The sequence below is a fragment of the Phalacrocorax carbo genome, chromosome 2 (genome assembly GCF_963921805.1).
Source record: "Phalacrocorax carbo chromosome 2, bPhaCar2.1, whole genome shotgun sequence".
Classification (NCBI taxonomy): domain Eukaryota; kingdom Metazoa; phylum Chordata; class Aves; order Suliformes; family Phalacrocoracidae; genus Phalacrocorax; species Phalacrocorax carbo.
Window position 1 is genome coordinate 957,493 of NC_087514.1, and position 18,993 is coordinate 976,485.

General features: G+C 55.2%; 1 protein-coding gene across 4 annotated transcripts in view; it reads right to left on the reverse strand.

Annotated features, from left to right (window-relative positions):
• ARHGAP39 (Rho GTPase activating protein 39) overlaps window positions 1-18,993 on the reverse strand; it is a 156,145-nt gene that overhangs the window by 17,659 nt on the left and 119,493 nt on the right. For all 4 annotated transcript variants that reach the window (XM_064441962.1, XM_064441963.1, XM_064441961.1 and 1 more), the window contains one exon: window positions 2,030-3,437. In XM_064441962.1, coding sequence (XP_064298032.1) covers window positions 2,030-3,437 — 1,408 coding nt within the window. The remainder of the gene's footprint in view (window positions 1-2,029; window positions 3,438-18,993) is intronic.

Genomic DNA, 18,993 nt, shown 5'->3' on the forward strand with positions numbered 1-18,993 from the left:
GTCTTCACCTCCCCACCTCCCATCCCCAGGCTCCTCTGGCTGCGGGGACGCAGGCAGCGTCACTGCCCTTGCCCACAGCGGGAGAACCACAGGTCAGAGGGGCAGATTTTGGGTGTCGGATGCTGGAGGGGAAAAAGCAGGAGCGCGGAAAGCCAGAAGCTGCTGATGGGAAACATCTGATGGGCTGGAAGATGGGCTCAGGGGATGCACCAGCAGGTCCAGGTCAGAGCCCACGGGGGGCTGTCAGCAGCAGGAGGGCTACACCGCCACAAGAATGGACTGTGGCAGCCCCAGGAGCACCTCTGGGACGGGAGCTTGGGGCAGGAGGGGTCTCCAGGACTGGGGCAGCTCAGTCCCAGGGAGGGAACAGGCAGCTCAGAGCCCTGGGACGCAGATCCTGGAAAGCTGATGTGCTAGGGGCTGTTTCTACCCAACATTTTGAGGGACCAGCTTGCTAAGGACCAACTTTGAGGGACCAGCTTGCTAAGGACCAACTTCTTTGAGGGACCAGTTTCCTAAGGACCAACTTCTTTGAGGGACCAGCTTGCTAAGGACCAACTTCTTTGAGGGACCAGTTTGCTAAGGACCAACTTCTTTGAGGGACCAGCTTGCTAAGGACCAACTTCTTTGAGGGACCAGCTTGCTAAGGACCAACTTCTTCGAGGGACCAGCTGGCTAAGGAGCAACTTCTTTGAGGGACCAGTTTCCTAAGGACCAACTTCTTTGAGGGACCAGTTTCCTAAGGACCAACTTCTTCGAGGGACCAGCTGGCTAAGGAGCAACTTCTTTGAGGGACCAGTTTCCTAAGGACCAACTTCTTTGAGGGACCAGCTTGCTAAGGACCAACTTCTTCGAGGGACCAGCTTGCTAAGGAGCAACTTTGAGGGACCAGTTTGCTAAGGAGCAGTTTCTTTGAGAACGCAAATCTGGCAGCCAGGTCGGCAGCGCTGTTGATCCCCATGTGCCAGGGAGGAGATGGAGGCAGGACCTGCGTGGGGCGCTGCCTGTGATCAGATGGCACCGCCTGCACCAGAGGGACGAAGCTCCTCAACTTACTTTCAGTCCTCCCTGGGGAAAACAACTGGAAATTGCCTCGGAGTTACTGGTGGGTCCGGTGACGGGTTCAGCCACCACTTGGATGGCTGGAGCTGGGGTGGTGGGTCAAGACTCAAACTCAAAGGTGGTGCTGGCCGTTCCTGCTCACTGCAAAAGCCAAGGGCCAGCAGCGCTGCTCCAGCACCTCGAACCGCTACAGCTGGGAACAATCTGGGGAGCAAACCCTCATTTTTGGCAGAGGACCTCTTTGAAAATGGAAGCCGGTGGAGAGAGCAGAGAGAGGCTGATTTTCTCACTGCTGTTTACACACCCTGGCCATACCTCCTCGCTGTGCAGAAGGGACATCCCTGCTCACGTGTCTCCCCCAGCTAGAGATGGCATTTTGGGTGTCCCCGGAATCCAGCGCTCTTAGAGGATGATACAAAGCCCGGGCTGAGCCACCGCGAGATTGCTAAGGGAAACCTGCACCGCTGCTGTCCGACGGTGCCGTGACGTGAAATGCAAGATGAGTTAATGCAAAGCATACGAGCCCTGTGCGTGTGCCGGGATCACCGAGCACAGCCGGGGACGGGCACTTGGCGCTCCCCTGGGAGCCGGGTGGGTGCTCGGGGTCCAGGAGCTGGCTCCCACTGAGCAGCAGCCAGACCGCGGGAGGACACGCAGCACCCGAAGCCGTGGCGCAGGGCTGAGGCTGCCACGGTGCAGAGGTGCCTGTGCCGGTGCTTGGTGGCTACAAAGGTGCGGGATTGCCTGGGGACCGTCCTGCTGGATCTGCAGCAGAGGTAGGGATTTAAACCAGCTTTATAAGAAGGAGCTTTAATGGGGAGGGTGGCAGGGACACCGCGCTGCCACACGGTGTGGTCGGCCTAACCTGGCTCGGCACCCGAGGAGGTGCCGCGCGGCGGGCGAGGGTTGGCAGCGTGGGGTATGCACCAAAGCCCCCCAGCAGCGGGGACATCCCCGAGGACGTTACCTGAGACGGATGCAAGTAGGGCTCGGGGGAGGCCAGGTTGGTCTGCACAGAGACGCTCTTCTCCAGCAGGATCTGGGGGAAGCCCAGCTTCTCGAAGGTGTTCCTCTTCCAGTGCTTGTTCTCCTGCTGCGCCAACGCCTCGTCCTCGCTGAAGGCTCGCACCACCGGACCCGGCATGGGTAAAGGGAGGGCACCGTCACTCTCGTAGCCCGAACCGTCCTTTTGGGAATCCCAGCTGCTCCGTTGTTTCATGTGGTAGTGGGCTTGCTGGGCTTCCCAAGCCAGGCGTGCCTGTGCCAGGAAGGGCTCGGGGAAGCCCCGCGCCGCCTCCGCCTCTGCCGCCTTACTCTCCGTACGGTTCATCGGTGACCTGTTGGGTCCCGGGGTGGCTCGTTCCTCACCCAGCATCTGCTCGCCCAACACCTCCCGGTCCCCCGAGCCGTCCGTGGAGGAGGCGTTGGGGTCGTGGGATAGGGAAGGCTTTCGGCTTTTCCTCTTTCGGGTGGAGGGCGAGTAGCCGGTGGAGGACAAGGTGTCCTGTTGGCTGGACCATGACATGGAGTCCTCACCCTGGGCCACCTGGCCACCCGTTGGACCAGGGCAGAAGTCGGGTCCCTCCATGCTGCTGTAGTCACCTGATTTGATCTCCAAGCGTTGGTCCCGGACCAGGCAGGGGCTGTGCTGCAGCGAGTAGGAGCCGCCAATGGGGTTGGGGGAATATTTATGCCTCAACCCCGTCTTCATCTTGGGGCTGGAGCCCGACTGCTCAACGTAGACCAGTTGCCTGACATACTCCTTGCCGGCGGGGCTGTACTCCAGGCTCATGAACCGGTCGGGACACTTCTGTTTGGTGAGCACCAACTGCTGGTAGGGCGAGTTGGAGCCTTGCTTGGGCGATTGCAGGAAGGGGTGAGGTTTACGGATGGGCGATTTCTGCGGCGAGCCGGCTTTGTAGCTCCCGCTGGCTTCGTACTGCATGTCCACGGGGGGTTCGTCGTAGATGGGAGCCTGGTACTCCATGGGGGGTTCCTCGTAAAGGGGGGGCTCGTAGGCGTAGCGGGGCGAGGAGGGTTGAGACTCGCTCGAGTGCTTGCGGTGCTGGGCTTGGAGTGGGGAGCAGAAGGAGTCCCCCCGGCCGAGCAGCGGCGAGCAGCTGCCCACGTGCTCAGCCCTCTTCAGGAAGGGCGACTGCTTCCTCTCCGGGAAGAAAACAGAGTTGTCGGTGTCGGGGGCGAAGGTTTGTAGGTTGGGCGACTGTTGGCCCCCTGAGGGTCGCCGCGAACGGGTACCCGGTTGGTTTTCGGGCGCGTAGCCATTGCCTTGGTGCATGAGGAAGCTGGGCTCGCGGTCGGTCACCTTGATCAGCATCCGCTCCTTGGTGCCGGCGTTCCATCGCAGCGATGATGTCCTGTGGGGAGAAACACAGCGCCGCCATCAGCGAACGAAGCCCCTGTGTGCCCACAGGCGGACAGACGCCCCCACACCACTGCCCCGGGACCCCCCAGACCCTTGGCTGCAGCAGAGCCCAAAGGGTGGACATGCCCAAGCATCCCAAGCCTCTCCCGTTAGGTGAAGTGCATCTTGGTGATGGAGAGACCAGGGTATTGCCACCATCGCAAACGCAGTGGCACCATCCTGCAGCCCTCCCTGGCTCTGACAGACCTCAGCCACCCCCAGGGTGCATGAAGGATTCACAGGCTGGAAAGCCAAGCCCCAAAAAGCGATCACACCCCTTGGAGCACATCTCTAGGTGACAGTCCTGAATCAGCCCTCCTGGCTTGTGCCTTGGAACTCTTGGAGCCAAATGGCGATGGAGGAGAGAGCACGGCCATCTGGTGGGGACAAGCATCGGGGCAGACGTACATTTGGGACAGTTTCATGGGTGTTTGGGTGTGCAGTCCTTGTAGGGAGTGGGGACTGACCCCCACCGTGGTCTCCACCTGGGACTGGACCCTTGCTGGGACCTCCCACCCCAGGGCAAGAGGGAGAAGCTGCCTACACACAGCCACATCTCTCCCACTTCTTCTTGCTTTCCATTCCTTGCAGCATCCAGGATTACCCCATCTCACCCCCTGTATCCAGCCCCCTGCCCAGGATTAACATCCTAATTCAGTTCCCAGCTGAGTGACATTAAAACCAGGAAAAAAAAAAACTAATCCGAAGCATCGTTTCAAAAGAAGTCGAAGGCAAAAACCTTCAGACTTTGCCCCTCTGCCGCAGCGGGAGCCTACGGTGGAAGGATGGGGCAGGGGACTGAACCTCTGCCCGTGGTTTGGCTCCTGCAGCGATGCTAAATAGCTGGGGGAAGTGGGTGGCAGGGGCTTGAAAACACAACCCCAAGCCAACCACAACCCAAACTGTGGTGGTGGATGCCCACGGCTTCCTTTTCTTGATGCTCAAGCTCACTGCATCCCTCAACCACTTTGCGTCCCGTGCAATGCTTCCCTTCCACTGAACGCCTTTCAACGTGGAGCATCCTACAGCACCTCGCTGGTGTGTGCCTTGCAGAGACTGTGCCTGCACGCCCCAAACCTGCACGGCCTCGGGCTGGAAACCGCCTGGTGGAGCCTGTTCTTGTAAGTACAACATGCAAATAAGCGCCAACGGGGACCTTCTTAATTCTGAGATGTGAATAATCATCCCCAAATCGCCGCCCAACAGGCAGCTTCTACGGCAGTCCTGGTGCGAGCAGGGGTGAAAGCTTAGCTGGTCAACACATGGAGTTCACTGAGCAGGGCTCAACGGAGACCGGCTCATCCACAAGTGAGAGAACCCTGGAGCCTCCAGCCAGAGCCAGGAGACCCCCTTCACCTCTACATGAAGCCCATTTTCTCGTTACGGCATTTGATAGTCCTGTTGGGTAACACCTGCCCTGCATGACCACGTGTCCTGCAAAGCATCACTGATGCTCCAGCAGTATGTCTGCAGGTTCAAACCTATTTGCAATTTGCAATTAATCAAAGAGGGCATTTTTTACCTCTTTGTTAATAATTCACAGGCAGAAATAATTAAAATCTCAGGATAATCTCAGCCCTGCAGGATTAACTCCTTAGGACTGGGTTGCAGGGAGCTGTGCAACCCGGGCAAGGCTGCCTGGGCTCCATCTGGGCTGGTCAAACTTTCCCCTCAGGGCTGCTCAGTGTCCTGGGATGAGCAAGAAAACCCAAAGGGTGGGGAGCAATTCAACCCTTCTCAAATGAATCCACCTCTCCTGAGGCAGCTCTGAGCAGGCAGATCATCCATGGAAAAACTGCCCCACTACAGGAGGGCGGACATCAAGGCTTGGACCAACTCACTACCTCAAGTTGTCACCTCCTGACAGAATAAGTATCAAATACTTGGAGGAGCAAAACTTCAGCCAAGCTTGGGCTTCAGCCTTAGACATGTCTACGTTGCTCCAGCCTCAAAGGCAAGTATCGCTTCGTTTGGGACGCTGCCCACCACCTTGCCAGCGCGCTGCTGTCAGATGGGGAGTAGGAGAAAGTAATTTCACAACATCATCATGAACTTGGGCAAGAGCCAGGAAACAAATCTCGCAGCAGTAGGATGTGATGTTGGCGCTGGACAGAGATGCCTCCATCCTCGTCACTCCCCAAACTGCAGGCACACCAGGAATGTGGTTCGCACCTTGTTTTCCCCCAGTCGTTGGGTGACTTTTGGGGACCAACCCTTCTCCTGTGCTCCATGGAGCCCGTTGGTGGGAAAGATGCCCGTCAGAAAGGGCAGGAGCTGGACACCACCGGGTGCAGCCTTGTCACCCGGCTCGGGTTCGTTCTCCAGGGCTGTCCCAACCCACGGCGTCTCCAATGAGGGACACAGTGACCTCACACCATGAAGAGTTGGCCCAAGTGTTGGCTTAGGCTTCTGCTCCAGTCCATATGAAGCAGTTGAGAGTCTGAGTTACTGTCAACTCCATACTGGATCTCTTGAACCTGGTGACCCACAGCTTTCACCGATTACAGATCACTGGAGCTTCTTCTCATGATGAAATCCCAGAGGTGAGGGAGGTCGAAGCCCAGTTCTTCTGGGGCGTTCCAGAGAGCCTTCTCACTGCTTTTTGGCAGCACGCACCACCTCCAGATGCCCCACCACCAGCACAGCTCTCAGAGGTCATGCTGAACAGCCCACCAGCCTTGGCTCCAGTTCTGGTGCCAAAACACCCCATTTGGTGTCTTGCCCAATGCACAGTTCTCACCACCCACTACTCTCAGTGGATCTCATGGATCCTGAGAGCTGGAGGCAGCTCTTCTTATGCCAAGTTGACACATTAAATAAGAACTAAACCTTCTCCCCTGCTTTCATGGAAGCGTGTATACAGGAAGATGATCTGCATCATGTCCTGAAGGTTGAAGATGGCTCCTTTTTTCTTCAGGAGGGCAGCAAAGCCACCAGCCCTGGCCAGCTCACGCTGCCTTCCCCACTTCTACCTGCTTAAGACCATGCTTTGATTTTCCTCTTGGCTGTCCCAGTTCTCTCCAGTCTTTCCCACCTTGTCCAAAAGATTTCATGGCCACCAGTTGGAGGGTTCTGCAAGAAGAGGCTCTTCTGCCCCCGCACAACCCGCCGCAGTGGGGTGGCACGTGGGTCATCCCGACTGACAGAGGTTTTCCATCTGCTCAGTCCACGTTTCAAGTCCTTGGGAGATGCCATCCAGGCAGGGGACACTCAGGAGGAAGAGCAGAGGTGGTTTTTAGGGAGGTGCTGAAAGTATCACTCATCTCGCAGGCGGGATCTGAGCTTGCTCGGTCTCCAAAGCACAGGGAAGCACATCGTGTTGTCAGTTCCTCAGCGGGTCCCACGCTGGCACAGAAGACACCGGAGGCACCAGCTGTGACACGTCTGGGAGCACAGGCTGCTCTCCCAGTTCATTCCTCTCTCATTCTTAGTTATTTTTTCACAGCCACTTGTCCTTCAGAAAAAGGTGGAGTGAGTCCAATTACTGAGTTTTGCAGAAAAATACCCACAAAGAGGCATTTAGAAATATCTCCCTGCATGAGCCTCCACCATCTCCTGGCACCCTGCTCGTTGCTTGCCCACGACTTTGTCCTCGCTCCAGGGGACGTGGGGAACAATTTCTTCCTTCCCTTTCCGTAGCAGCCTTCCAAGCTCCTGAGGACTTGAGCTTCCTGCCAGTTTCTTGCTGTTGAAGACCCACATGAGTCTGGGTCCTTCCTGGTCCCTCCAGACTGGTTGTTGGACCTGAACCACTCATTGAGCCCTTTCCAGACCCCCAAAACTCCTTCCACAACCATAGGAGCATGCCCTGAGCAGCACAGACTATTGGGGCAGGGTGATGAGGGAAAACCTTTCTAGGTCAGAAACGCCAGGAAACACTTGGTTGTATCACCCAGCATCAACAACCTAAAACAATGGGTGAGATGAGAAGATAGATCTGCTACGGAGAGCACCAAGGACCGATTTCATCCCCCTCTTGCTCTGTCATTAGTGGGCAGATTTCCCACCAGCGCCAGGGCGGCGAGTCCGGAGGCAGTGTGATGCCAGTGGGCAAGAAAGGATTGCGACTCCACCAGCAGGGAATCACCTTCCCTTTGCCTCATGGACGTTAACCGAGGTCTCCTCTTCCTTCATCAATTATCCGACCACAGAGGACACTACCTTATTTTTACCATGGTTATTAACGACAGTAATTACAGTCTGGGCCACTTAACCTGCCCTGTGGTACCCAGAACATCCTTGTCACCTCCCCTCTGGCTCACGCTGCCGGCTAGGAACACAGTTGAACAGCCACCAGGACAGACAGGGACTTGCATCTTGAGGGTGATGAACTAAAAGAAGAAGGGATGGATAATTGGACCAAGGCTGGGCAGGAGCCAAGGAAATCAGACCTGGAGCGATGCAGCGGAGCTGCCGGACCAGGACACTCCTGGTCATCCCATGGGAGGCTGCAGGGCACCAGTCATGGGTTCCTCATGTGCTTTTTGATGCTTTCAGTGCTGACTTTCCCATAAAGCATAGGCATATATGCGACTGGTGGGTGGGCTCTGTGTTTTGGAGCAACTTGAGCATCTTCTCTCAGTTCCTGCACTCTGCTTTTATCAGGTCCAATTTCTTTAGGCTTCAAACTGGTCAAAGGTTAAAAAATGCAAGGTTGTTTTCCAGCCACCATAAACAGAAAGCAGCCTCTTGCTCTGCTCCTGCATATGCTGCTTTTCCTGCCCGAACCCTGTGCAAGGGTCTCGGCCAAGGGTCTTGGCCAACCTGGCATCAGCCAGCGCTTTCGGGGAGGAACCGGAGCGGTGCGGCCAAGGCAGAGCACCGGCCCTGGGAAATGCCGCGTGGCTGCTCCGACGGTTAAAGTGCACGGATGCCGTTGCTCATTGCCGAGGATCTAATGGACCCTGCAGAAGATAAGGGCAGAAACCCAAGGAGGTGGTGGCAGCCCAGTCTGGCGTGACTGCAGGAGGGCGCGTTGTCTGCAGAAGCTCTTGGCTCTCCCGGCAATCACCCCAAACCCCACAAAACACATCGAGGCAGAACTTGGTTTCATTCTTCATTGTGAACAAATGAGAAAAAACCCTCCGCTGCTGTAAGGAAAGTACGTGCTTCTGATGGTTCAAATGGCCGAAATGCCTTTTTTGAGATTCTGAAGTAGAATTGCAAATTCTAGCGAGAATTTGTTAACTCAGCCTTAAACATGCAACTCCATGGCTGGCGTCTCCTCCCCTAAAAGGGCTCCGTGTTCCCTCTGCTCTTACTCCTTCTGCCCAACCGAAGGTCATTAATCTCCATTAATAAGCTGCTTTTTACATACAGACCGCAAAGCTTTCAAAGCAAGAAAGCAGAAGAACCAGCAAGGACGGCCAGCAGAGCCAGGCAGCGTGCCGCACCCACAGCCGCTCGTGCCGGGGGTCCTGCCGCCAGCACCAGCTGCCTTCGGGTTTCTTAATCATTTGCAAGCAACGTTCACGACCCATGGGAGAAGCTCTTTGAGTCACCAAGTGATGGGACACATCTTCTGCTCGTTAATGTGGGGTTGGTACCCACCACCGCTCACAGTCCAGCTTTGGCACTGTCCCCAGCAAAGAGTTGCCGGCATCACGCCCAGTAGAGAGGAAATTATCAGCAGGTTTTCTCCATCCACATCCCACAAGCTGGATCTTGCACCCACTGGGTGACACATAACTAACCCACTTCTGCACCAGACTCGTCTCCTGAGAGCAGAGGACACTGCCCACAGCCATCTCCAAGCACTTTGCAACCCTAGACCGAATCTCACAGCTCCTCTTGGCGTCCCCTTGCATCCTCCGTTTGCTTTCAACGGCAAGACTCGTCACACAAGGGAAGGAATAAGCAACGTTATGGACCTTGTCGTGGGACGGGAGCAAGCAAGTTGTTCTCCTGGTAGCTAGTTCCTTCTCTGCTGTGGGTAAAGAAATTGTTTCTGGTCTTGAGTGCAACCACAAGCCATGAGCACCAGCGCCCACCTCCCACTACTGCTCAGGAACAGGTTTCTCCAATTAATTCTCTAACCTGGGATGAGACTGTACTGGCTCATTAGTGATTTGCGGCACATCACAGAGGAAGGGGAGACTCCAGGTGCCCCAAACCTCATTGGGAGCCAAGGTCTTCGCTGTCTGCTCCAGGACCACGGGAGAGGCCGAGTCCTTGTTACTTCTCCCCTTTCTGATAATCCTGTCCTCAAGTTCCTAATGTTTTTATATTACACACAGACGAGTAATTTAAACTCCAGCTGTGCCCACGGGTGCTTTGTTTTTGCAGATGAGGTGGAGGCTTTCCTGGCTTTTAAGTATAAACTCCCAGCGAGGCAGAAGGAGTCATTAAAGGCTGTAACACCAAATGGCCACCAAGGAGCGATTAATAACCATCGCTGTAAAAATATCAGCAATCTTGGAAAGCCTCTGTGACACATGGCCCTGACAATACTCGGCAAAGCCATGCCGCTGGAGCAGCACAAGCTGCCATCCGTGTGTCACCTTGGTGTCATCAAGCCCCATCTCCTCCTGCTCCTGCGGGCGACTCTGGCATTGCTACGGTTAGAAAGAACGGGACACACAGAAAGCGGCCCCAATGCCCCCCACATGCACCTCGGTGACACCGGTGGGGCCACGAAGGACGATGGGGATGAGCGGCCGTTGTCCCACATCAGCAAAGTTATTTGCAAAAGGGCAAGACATCTCCAAAGCTATGTGAGCTCAACCTGCGCTGGTGTTCCTCTGCCTCTTCAGCTAAAAGGAGGGGATGCCAGGACCTGAGTAAGGAGACAAGACCAGGGGAAGATGGGGGGACGTCTCCCCCAACACCCTGAAGTGTGGTGCTCCCCCAATGCCATCTGGGTCCCACCTGTGGTCTGGGTGACATCCATGGTCTGCGTGACCGCGGGACCCACGTGGCAGGCGGAGCAGCGTCCCAGCCACGCTCAGGGATGCGGCAACACCGCAAAGCGCGGTGCAAGGCACCGACTGCAGCACGGTTCGGGTTAGCCCTGCCTTGCAGGCAGCAACACCTCGCTGGGAGCCGGCAGGGAGGTGCAACAGGGGTGGCAGAGCTTTTCCTTCCCCGTGATCAACGGACCTGGGCAGGCTGGAGAGCTGGGCCGAGGGCAACCTCATGAAATTCAGTGAGAGCCAGTGCCAGGCCCTGCCCCTGGGGAGGAACAGCCCCCCACACCAGCACAGGCTGGGGGGGACCTGCTGGAGAGCGGCTCTGCTGAGAGGCCCTGGGGGTGCTGGGGGGCAGCGAGGTGACCCTGAGCCAGCACCGGGCCCTTGGGGCCAAGGGGGCCAGCGGTGTCCTGGGGGGCATGGAAAGGAGCGTGGCCAGCAGGGTGAGGGGGGTTCTCCTCCCCCTCTGCTCTGCCCCAGTGAGGCCACATCTGGGGGGCTGCGGCCAGTTTTGGGTCCCCCAGTTCAAGAAGGGCAGGGAGCTGCTGGAGCAAGGCCAGCGCAGAGCTGCCAAGGGGATCAGGGGCTGGAGCATCTCCCTGGTGAGGAAAGGCTGAGAGACCTGGGCTTGTTCAGCCGGGAGAAGAGAAGGCTGAGGGGGGTCTCATCAGTGCCTATAAATATCTGAAGGGCGGGTGTCAGGGGGATGGGGCCGGGCTCTTTTCAGTGGTGCCCAACGCCAGGCCGAGGGGCCACGGGCACAAGCTGGAACACGGGAAGCTCCCCCTGAACATGAGGACAAACCCCTTCCCTGTGCGGGTGCCAGAGCAGGGGCACAGGCTGCCCAGAGAGGCTGTGGGGTCCCTTCCCTGGAGACATTCACCCCCCGCCTGGACGCGGCCCTGTGCCCCTGCTCTGGGGGTGCCTGCTCACGCAGGGGGCGGGATGGGGTGAGCTCCAGGGGTCCCTCCCAGCCCCCACCAGTCTGGGACTCTGTGTGTGGAGCCTGCATCCGCATCCACAGGCATCTCATCTGCATAGAATCATAGAATCATTTAGGTTGGAAAAGACCTTTAAGATCATGGAGTACAGCCGTTAACCCAACACTGCCAAGTCCACCAATAAACCATGCCCTGTAGGTGCCGGAGGTTTTGCAGCCACGCTGTTATGTTTTCCAATGACTCCTCTACCTGCAAGGACGTTCACCCTGTCCTGCCACCGTCACCCGTGGGTGCATCCCTGCCTGCAGACCTGGCAGCAGAGGAGTGCTGGGGAGAAGGAGGGAGAGCTGCGAATCGAGAGCAGCTCCGTAAGGAAGATGCCTGGTCTGATGCCCTTTTCCACCGCTTCCAACCTCCAAGCTAAAAACCCGGGTACCACAAAGCAGTAAGAGATGGGCGCCAAGTGATGCACTGCACAGCCCCATGCTTCAGCCCTTCCACTGTCCCCAGACGGACAGGAATCCATCCTAAGGCCAGGTGTTTTAACTCAAACCCAGAGAAAGCAACTCTTAATTCCTCAATTTGCAGCTTGCATTAATATTTCAGACAGCAGCCTGCACCTGGCAACAGCAGATATGAATAAAAATCCCTGCAAAGCAGCCCTGCCCGTCAAATCATCTAGCCAAGGCAGAGCTTTCAATCAAAATATTAAGTAACAGCAACCAATAAACCTGAAAGCTCCGTCGTACTGCCCTGGATTATTGCTAAACACTAGAAAGCATTGCTACAGACTAAATTGAATTTTCCGCCCGCAAAAGGAATATTGTGAAAAGCCTTTTTGTGGCTAAACTGCTGCAGCTACTGTGCCCACGAGCAGCTCAGTTACTCCTGTAAGTGAAAAGCGATGTTGCTAGAGAGGAGAGCGAACCCCGCCGCGGCTTGCCGCCCTCCTGGCACAGGAGCTCCTCCAGAAATTCAAAGTATTTCTGTTATCTCTGGCACCGGGTTCTCTTTGCTATTTTCTCCTTGCAGGAGAAGCAAGATTTTACTTACGGCTCTGCCTACATTTCCATGACAAGCTACTTCCCGAATCCCTCTAATCTCCTATCAGCAAAATCAATTTCTTTGCAAATTGGCATAATTTCCACGGACTGAAACATTTCATTTATTTAGGGGAGAATTTTTCCAAAGCGTTCAAGCGACTTACGCTTTTAAATCTCCCTGCTGCTCAAACAACCTGCCCCCAGCCCCAATCCCCCAGCCTTTGGAGAGGCAACCGCAGAGGTGAGAATTCCCCGGCGCCGGGCTGCTGGGCTCCGCGCGCTCCGTGCAGGCTCTGCGAGCAGCGTGCACGCTCCTTGCACGCTCCTTGCACGCTCCCTGGCTCCCTCGCCCAGGAATTGCTTTTGCTTCCAGTTGCTTTTGCTGGAGAGGCACAAGCAATCCTCACCCCGCACCGTGTCTCTGCTGCAGGCAGGTAGACACCACCCCACTTAAATACAATTATTTTGATGCCGGCAATAATTAAGACCATCCACAGCTCTATTTACCTTAAAAAGTCACGAAAACCAAAATTATTTTTTTATATTCATGATTTCTACCGTGATGCCTTTCATGCAATTGATTGGCAGCTACATTAATCAACGCAGGACTAGTGAATAAATCACAGCTGGGCTTAAGTGCAATTATTTTAACAGCGTTGTGGTGGCTTTTAAAGGAATGATACAGCAATGCTTCTCTGAAGGAGATTCAAAAGCAAGAATATTCACAAAACCGACCTAAACGCACACCTTTTTTTCAAGATATGTTTGCTTGTCCCGGTGTTATTTAGACTTTGCAGATGAAGAGTATAATTTAGCACCAGGATTAAATGGATTTTCCCCTCTCGGGGAGGGGAAAAAGCCCTTCATTTGAATGATTAATCCAAATATATTGGTTTCCAGTGTCCTGTGAACGCCTCGGGGCTCGCATCCACCGGAAAAGCACGGGATCCTGGGGCACCCCGCCACTGCCCCGCCGCGCCACCGTGTCCAGGCGCCGTCCCCAAGCTGTCCCCACCGTCCCCGTGCCCTTGCTCTTCCTCACCTTCCTCCCCCGGCCGCGGGAGCCGGGCGCATCTCCTCCCCGCGACTTTTCACCACCCTCCCGAGCTTAACGCCTTTAAGATCCCCCTGTTCGGGGCTAAACCGGACCGACTGCAGTTCCCCGGGGATGGGGATGAAGGATGCAGCGCAGCCCCCCTCTCCTCCCAGCTGGGTGCTGCCGGCGCAGCCGGGAATGGGCGGCCGCCGCGCCGATCGCATCCCGCTGTGAAGCCCGGGGTCAGCGATGAGCCGACGGCAGAAAACCTCCCCCTGAACCTGGCACGCTGCCCGCCGCCGCTCTGGCAACACAAATACCCTCCTGCAAACGCGGGCAAAGGTGGGCGGCTGGGAAGAGCCTGCCGGCTCTCCGCGGCAAGCCTAGAAGATGTCTGGGCTTCAAACCGAAGCCTCCGATGATCCCTCCTAAATTTTCCAGCTAGGAAACTGTCTTTAGAACAGCTGTCCAGCTCTATAATCGTGCAAAAGCCACCAGAAAACTCAACTTTTTACTAATTTATAGTTAACTTAGGGAATATCGAAGACAGGATAAAATCCCCCATCCCTAAGACTTCATTATTCTAGCTCTGCAAGTATTACTGTTCCCAGAGATTTGTACATGCAGAATTACACGCTTGCAACATATATAAATACCCCAGAGCTTAGATTGCACCTGAAATTTTATATTCCTGCTCGAGCACTCATTGCCTACAGCTTTTATGAGATTAGGGGTCTCTGCAGGGGGGCCCACAACCCCACCGTGGTCTCTCCGACTCTTCCTCCTCACTTGCAGTCTATGTTCCCATATTTATTTACACGCCTGGAAATCTCACACCCTCTTTGGACTTCATTTTTTAATGAACCTGCAGATACAGTCAAACCCAATTCCTACAGAAACCGTCGTAAGCGTGATGAAATCTGCATCGTTTGGGCAATAAAATGGTTATTTGGGGAGAATGTGAGTGTGGGGCTTAGGTTCCCCATCCCCTGCATGGACCTGGGTGATGCTGAACTGGTTCAACCCTGGTGAAAGGAAGGTTTCTGTGGGCAAATCCAGACTGGGCCATGTCCCAGCAATGGTCTGGATGGGGCAGGACAGAGCTGAGCCATGGCTTAGGCTGAGCTTTCCTGGTTAGGCTGCAGCCAGTACCAAAAGCCGGTGTAAAACCAGCCTGGCACAGCAGGGAGCACCCTTGGGCTTGTGTTTTGACACGTGTTTCTCATCCTTTGAGGTTCTCCTTTCTCTCCTCCTTGCCTTCACTTACTGAGCCTGCGGGTCTCCCTCTCATCCTCCTTTAGCTTGGTTGGGATGAGCTGACACATCTCTCCGACGGGGAAGACCAAGAGGAACTGCAATTTGAACAGGTTTTACGCTTGTCGGGATCAGGAGGAGACGGACTGATCTCGCTGCCTGTATTCATGGACACCAGATGTCACCCACCGCTCCCGGTGGGACAACGTGGCGGGGGCTGATAGCTCCTGACGGAGCTTCAGGGCAGAGGACCAGCTCCATGACCTGCCAACCTCTTCCCAGGTTGAGCCTGGACTTGGTCTTTGCCCTGGACAGGATCACCCATCCGTGGAGGAGCCATGGAGAAGGTGCAGCATTACCACCAACTGGAGGGCGTCACAGCTGCCCTCTTCTTTCTGTCTCCTGCTAAATACCAGCGGTGGGATGATGAGGACCATCTGATGGATGCAACATGAGCCATGGGGGGTCCTGGAAGCCGAATATCAGGCTTGGTCTTGTTGGGGGAAATTCAGAGTGATGGGAAGGCTGAAGCCCAACCTTCAGCCCATCTCTGTTGACCGCAAAGCTTGGTTTGAAGGGTGTCTAAGGTCACAAGGCTCCTCCACACACGACCATTTCATTCTCCAACTAAAATATTTCTGACGGGTTGATACCTGTGACCAAGGCAAGGAAAAGCCACCCTGTCAAAATATCGGGTTCTTTAATTTGTATTTTTTTTTTAAATGAAAGGAGAAGGCCACAACATTCAGGAATTGTCCAATCCCTTGACTCTGGACGGCGCTATCAGACCGCTTTTAGCTTCAGAACCGCAACACCAAATCTCTACATGAAGCATCTCCCACGTTCGCTGCCCGAGCGCTGCTAACTCCTCCTCTCTCGGAAAAGCTGCTCCCATGGCATCCGCTCTAATTAGCAGCAGCGGAAGCTGAATCAAGACAAGAGGGAGATAATGAGCCTTCCCGGCCCCCCCACTCCATTCAATAGCACAGAATTTTTCAGCCACTGTTTTTGCAGCAGCAAGGGGGAAAGCAGGGCTCTGAGACACCACCGAGACGATGAAAGCTCCTGTTTTCTGGTGAAACAGCAGCAGTTTCGGAACATCACATTGAGCGGAGCACAGTGTGGTGGACAGGTCTGCAGTCCACCCTGCAGACCCTACGTTGCAGGCCAAGAATCCACAGCAAAGGGATTTTGTGGGCTGTAGCTGATAAGCGAACGCTGAAACGAGCTTGGGTGGCTGTCCCTGGCGAGCCGTGGGCTGGTAGCTCATTGCTGAAGGCCAGGTTGACTTTATTGAAGGTCTGCGTTAGCTTTGGTTACCTGCCACACCTGGCCATAGCACCCACCTTGCCCTCTTGCTTGAGATCAGCAAGACCTCACGCTACGCGGGGACAAGCCATGGTGGCCGGGGGGGTCTCTATCGAGCCCCCCCAACATCGGTCTCATTAGGGACCGACCAGGAGCGAGCACAAGATCAGGCTCAGCCAAGCTAGCAGAGCCACAACACAACCCATCCTGGCAGCTGAGGCAGGCACGGCACACCAGGCGCCGCGCACGGAGGGCACGGACGCCTGCGGGGAGCCGAACGGCAGATCCCCGGGAGGCAATCAGGGCTGCTCTCCCCATCTCAGATGTATGATTAAACCAATCACCCAAAATAGCCTGTTTTCTTGAAACCCAAATGTCACTGAAACAAGACGAGATTTTTCTTTCTTTTTTTTTTTTTTTTTTGTGAGAGGGAGGAGGGAACATGGAGAAGAGAACACAGAGAAGCCTTTATCATTAAGAGGAATTAGCTGCAAAATACAAAGAGACCAGAAGTGACATTTCCTTAAATAGCAGATCAATAGGGGATCTGCTTTCTTTGTCTCCGTAAGCATAACAAGTTCCTACAATGGTGATCTTTAGCTCTTGCCTATTCCGAGCAGCCCTGGAGCGCAGCCGTCCCCATTGGCTGACGCCCTTCAATCCTCTTGGTATTTCCAACCTGAATCATTCATCCCTGCTATGAACACCCCCGGGCTCAGCCTGCAGCCTGGTGCCACCTCCCCCAGCTCTTCCCCACCAGAAGACCTCTCCTGTGTCTTTGGCCAGGCTCTGGGATGTGATCAGACACCTACCAAAGACGACAAGACCAATCTCCAAGCGTGGACACTGGGTGTCGGGGTGACGTGCCAGACCATTCCTTCTCCCATGGGCTCACCTCCGCCCATCGCAGGAGATGGGTGACCGTGAAGCTGCTGACCGCTACCACGGCTGTGGCAAGGCTGACTGAGCAGCTCCTCCTCTTAGAGGAGAGCTTTTGGCCGTGGACCCACGCTGGATCTGCTGCTGTGGATTGTGTGCGAGCCACCAGATACTGCCAGCAGCAGCACGTTGGCTTTGAAGAACAGGTCCTGGAAGCTGAAGCTTGGCTGTTTGCTGGAAGCCCTCCAGCAGGAAGGGTTGCTCTTGGCTCACAGGAACACAACAGGTCCATCTCTTGGGTACTACACACGCACGTTTGAGATAAGTCACCCGGCTCATGATGAAGATGAGGATGGGGGTTCACTTTTCAAAGCAAGACTACAGTTCAGTGTTTAGCTGAGCACCGAAAAAGTACAAGGCTGTGGCAAAAAGCATGGAGGAAACTGTTCCCAGCTCCATGGTCTGGGCTCAAAGTCATATTTGAGAAGGAAACACCAGCTGTTTCCTTCTGGAGAGGAGAGACTGGGGTTGTCTCTCCTTTGCCCTATGGAGGCTTAGAGGACTTGGGGCAGAAGTCCCAGCCCAGGAGGTTACACCACAGCGGTACATTTGAGAACAGTGACAAACCCTCCAAGCCACTCTTCAATTTTGCTCCAAAATACAGGATTTTAATCTCATGGCTCTCCAAGGAATCACGGTTATTAGGTCTGTGCCTCCTCTTTACTTCTGAAGAAACCAGGCAACAGATTTACCCTTAAATATCAGGAACGGGTTTATTTACAGAGATGCCTTAAGCCACGGTCTTAACTCACAGTTGTAAATGACGAAGCCTGAGCAGAACGAGGCGGCGGATAAATCGAGCAGCTGGCAGCAGCACGTGTCCCCGCGCAGGACAGCTGGGACGGCCACCGCCCCACTTCTGCTGGGCAGGTGTCTTCTCGGCCAGCAAATGTCTGTGGGCACACTTGAGATGCAGCTTTGTCATCGTTGGAAGAGGAATGTGGCCTCGCAGCCGCCTTGGCTAAAATTGACACTGGCAGCAAAGGAAGCTTCAGCCCAGAGATGCTGAGTTTCTGTCCCCATGATGGCTCCGGGGTATGGGCTTCCTTGGGAAGCTCAGCTGAATTCAGAGGTTGCAACCAGAAGAGGTTGGAGACTTTCCCCTCCCTGGTGTCATGGCTGTATTTGTTCCCACGTACCCAGCACGCAGCCAGTTGGCAAGAGGCATGTTCAAAGTCTGATGTGGTGGCTCCTCACCTCTGCCCCAGGCTTCGTCCAAGCTTCTACAAGTCTCCTCCTGAATTTGGTACCTGGCTTCACACTCCTTTTTGCCAACAGTACAAATTAACCCCGTTCCCTGCATCCATGTGAAGGCACTACAGCACCAACAACCGGATAGTCCGTGCCCAGACAGCGAAGGGATGAACACGGTCAGTGCAAGAGTTGGACACTGAACACTCCCATGGTTAGAGAAGGAACCTAGCAACACCTGGAGCACGCAACCGTGTAAGACCCAAGAGGTGAAGAGAACCGTAGAAAGATGGCAAACGGCAGCTCTGTCTCAAAACAGAGGTTGCCCAGCAGACAGCCAAACAAACAGCTCCTACACCTCAGATGCCTGGCGGGCCACACGAGGCTCTGTGGAGCTATCATGGAGACGGTGACAGGTCTTTTGGAAGCCAAGCCCAATTCTCTCCTCACTTCCATACTTGTTTGCTAGACAGTCAGATATGAAGTGACTCCTGTTAGAACCATAGAACCATTAAGGTTGGAAAAGACCTCTAAGATCATCAAGTCCAACCCCCAACCCAACACCCCCCGGCCTCCTAAACCATGTACCCAACTGCCAGGTCTACATGTGTTTTGAGCCCCCTCAGGGATGGTGACTCCCCCACCTCTCTGGGCAGCCTGTGCCAGGGCCTGACCGCTCTTGCAATTAAGACATTTTTTCCTAATATCCCACCTAAACCTCCCCTGACGCAGCCTGAGGCCGTTCCCTCTCGTCCTGTCCCTGGTGACTTGGGAGCAGAGACCAGCCCCCCCCTCACTCCAGCCCCTCTCAGGCAGCTGCAGAGAGCGAGAAGGGCTCCCCTCAGCCCCCTCTTCTCCAGGCTAAACCCCCCCAGCTCCCCCAGCCGCC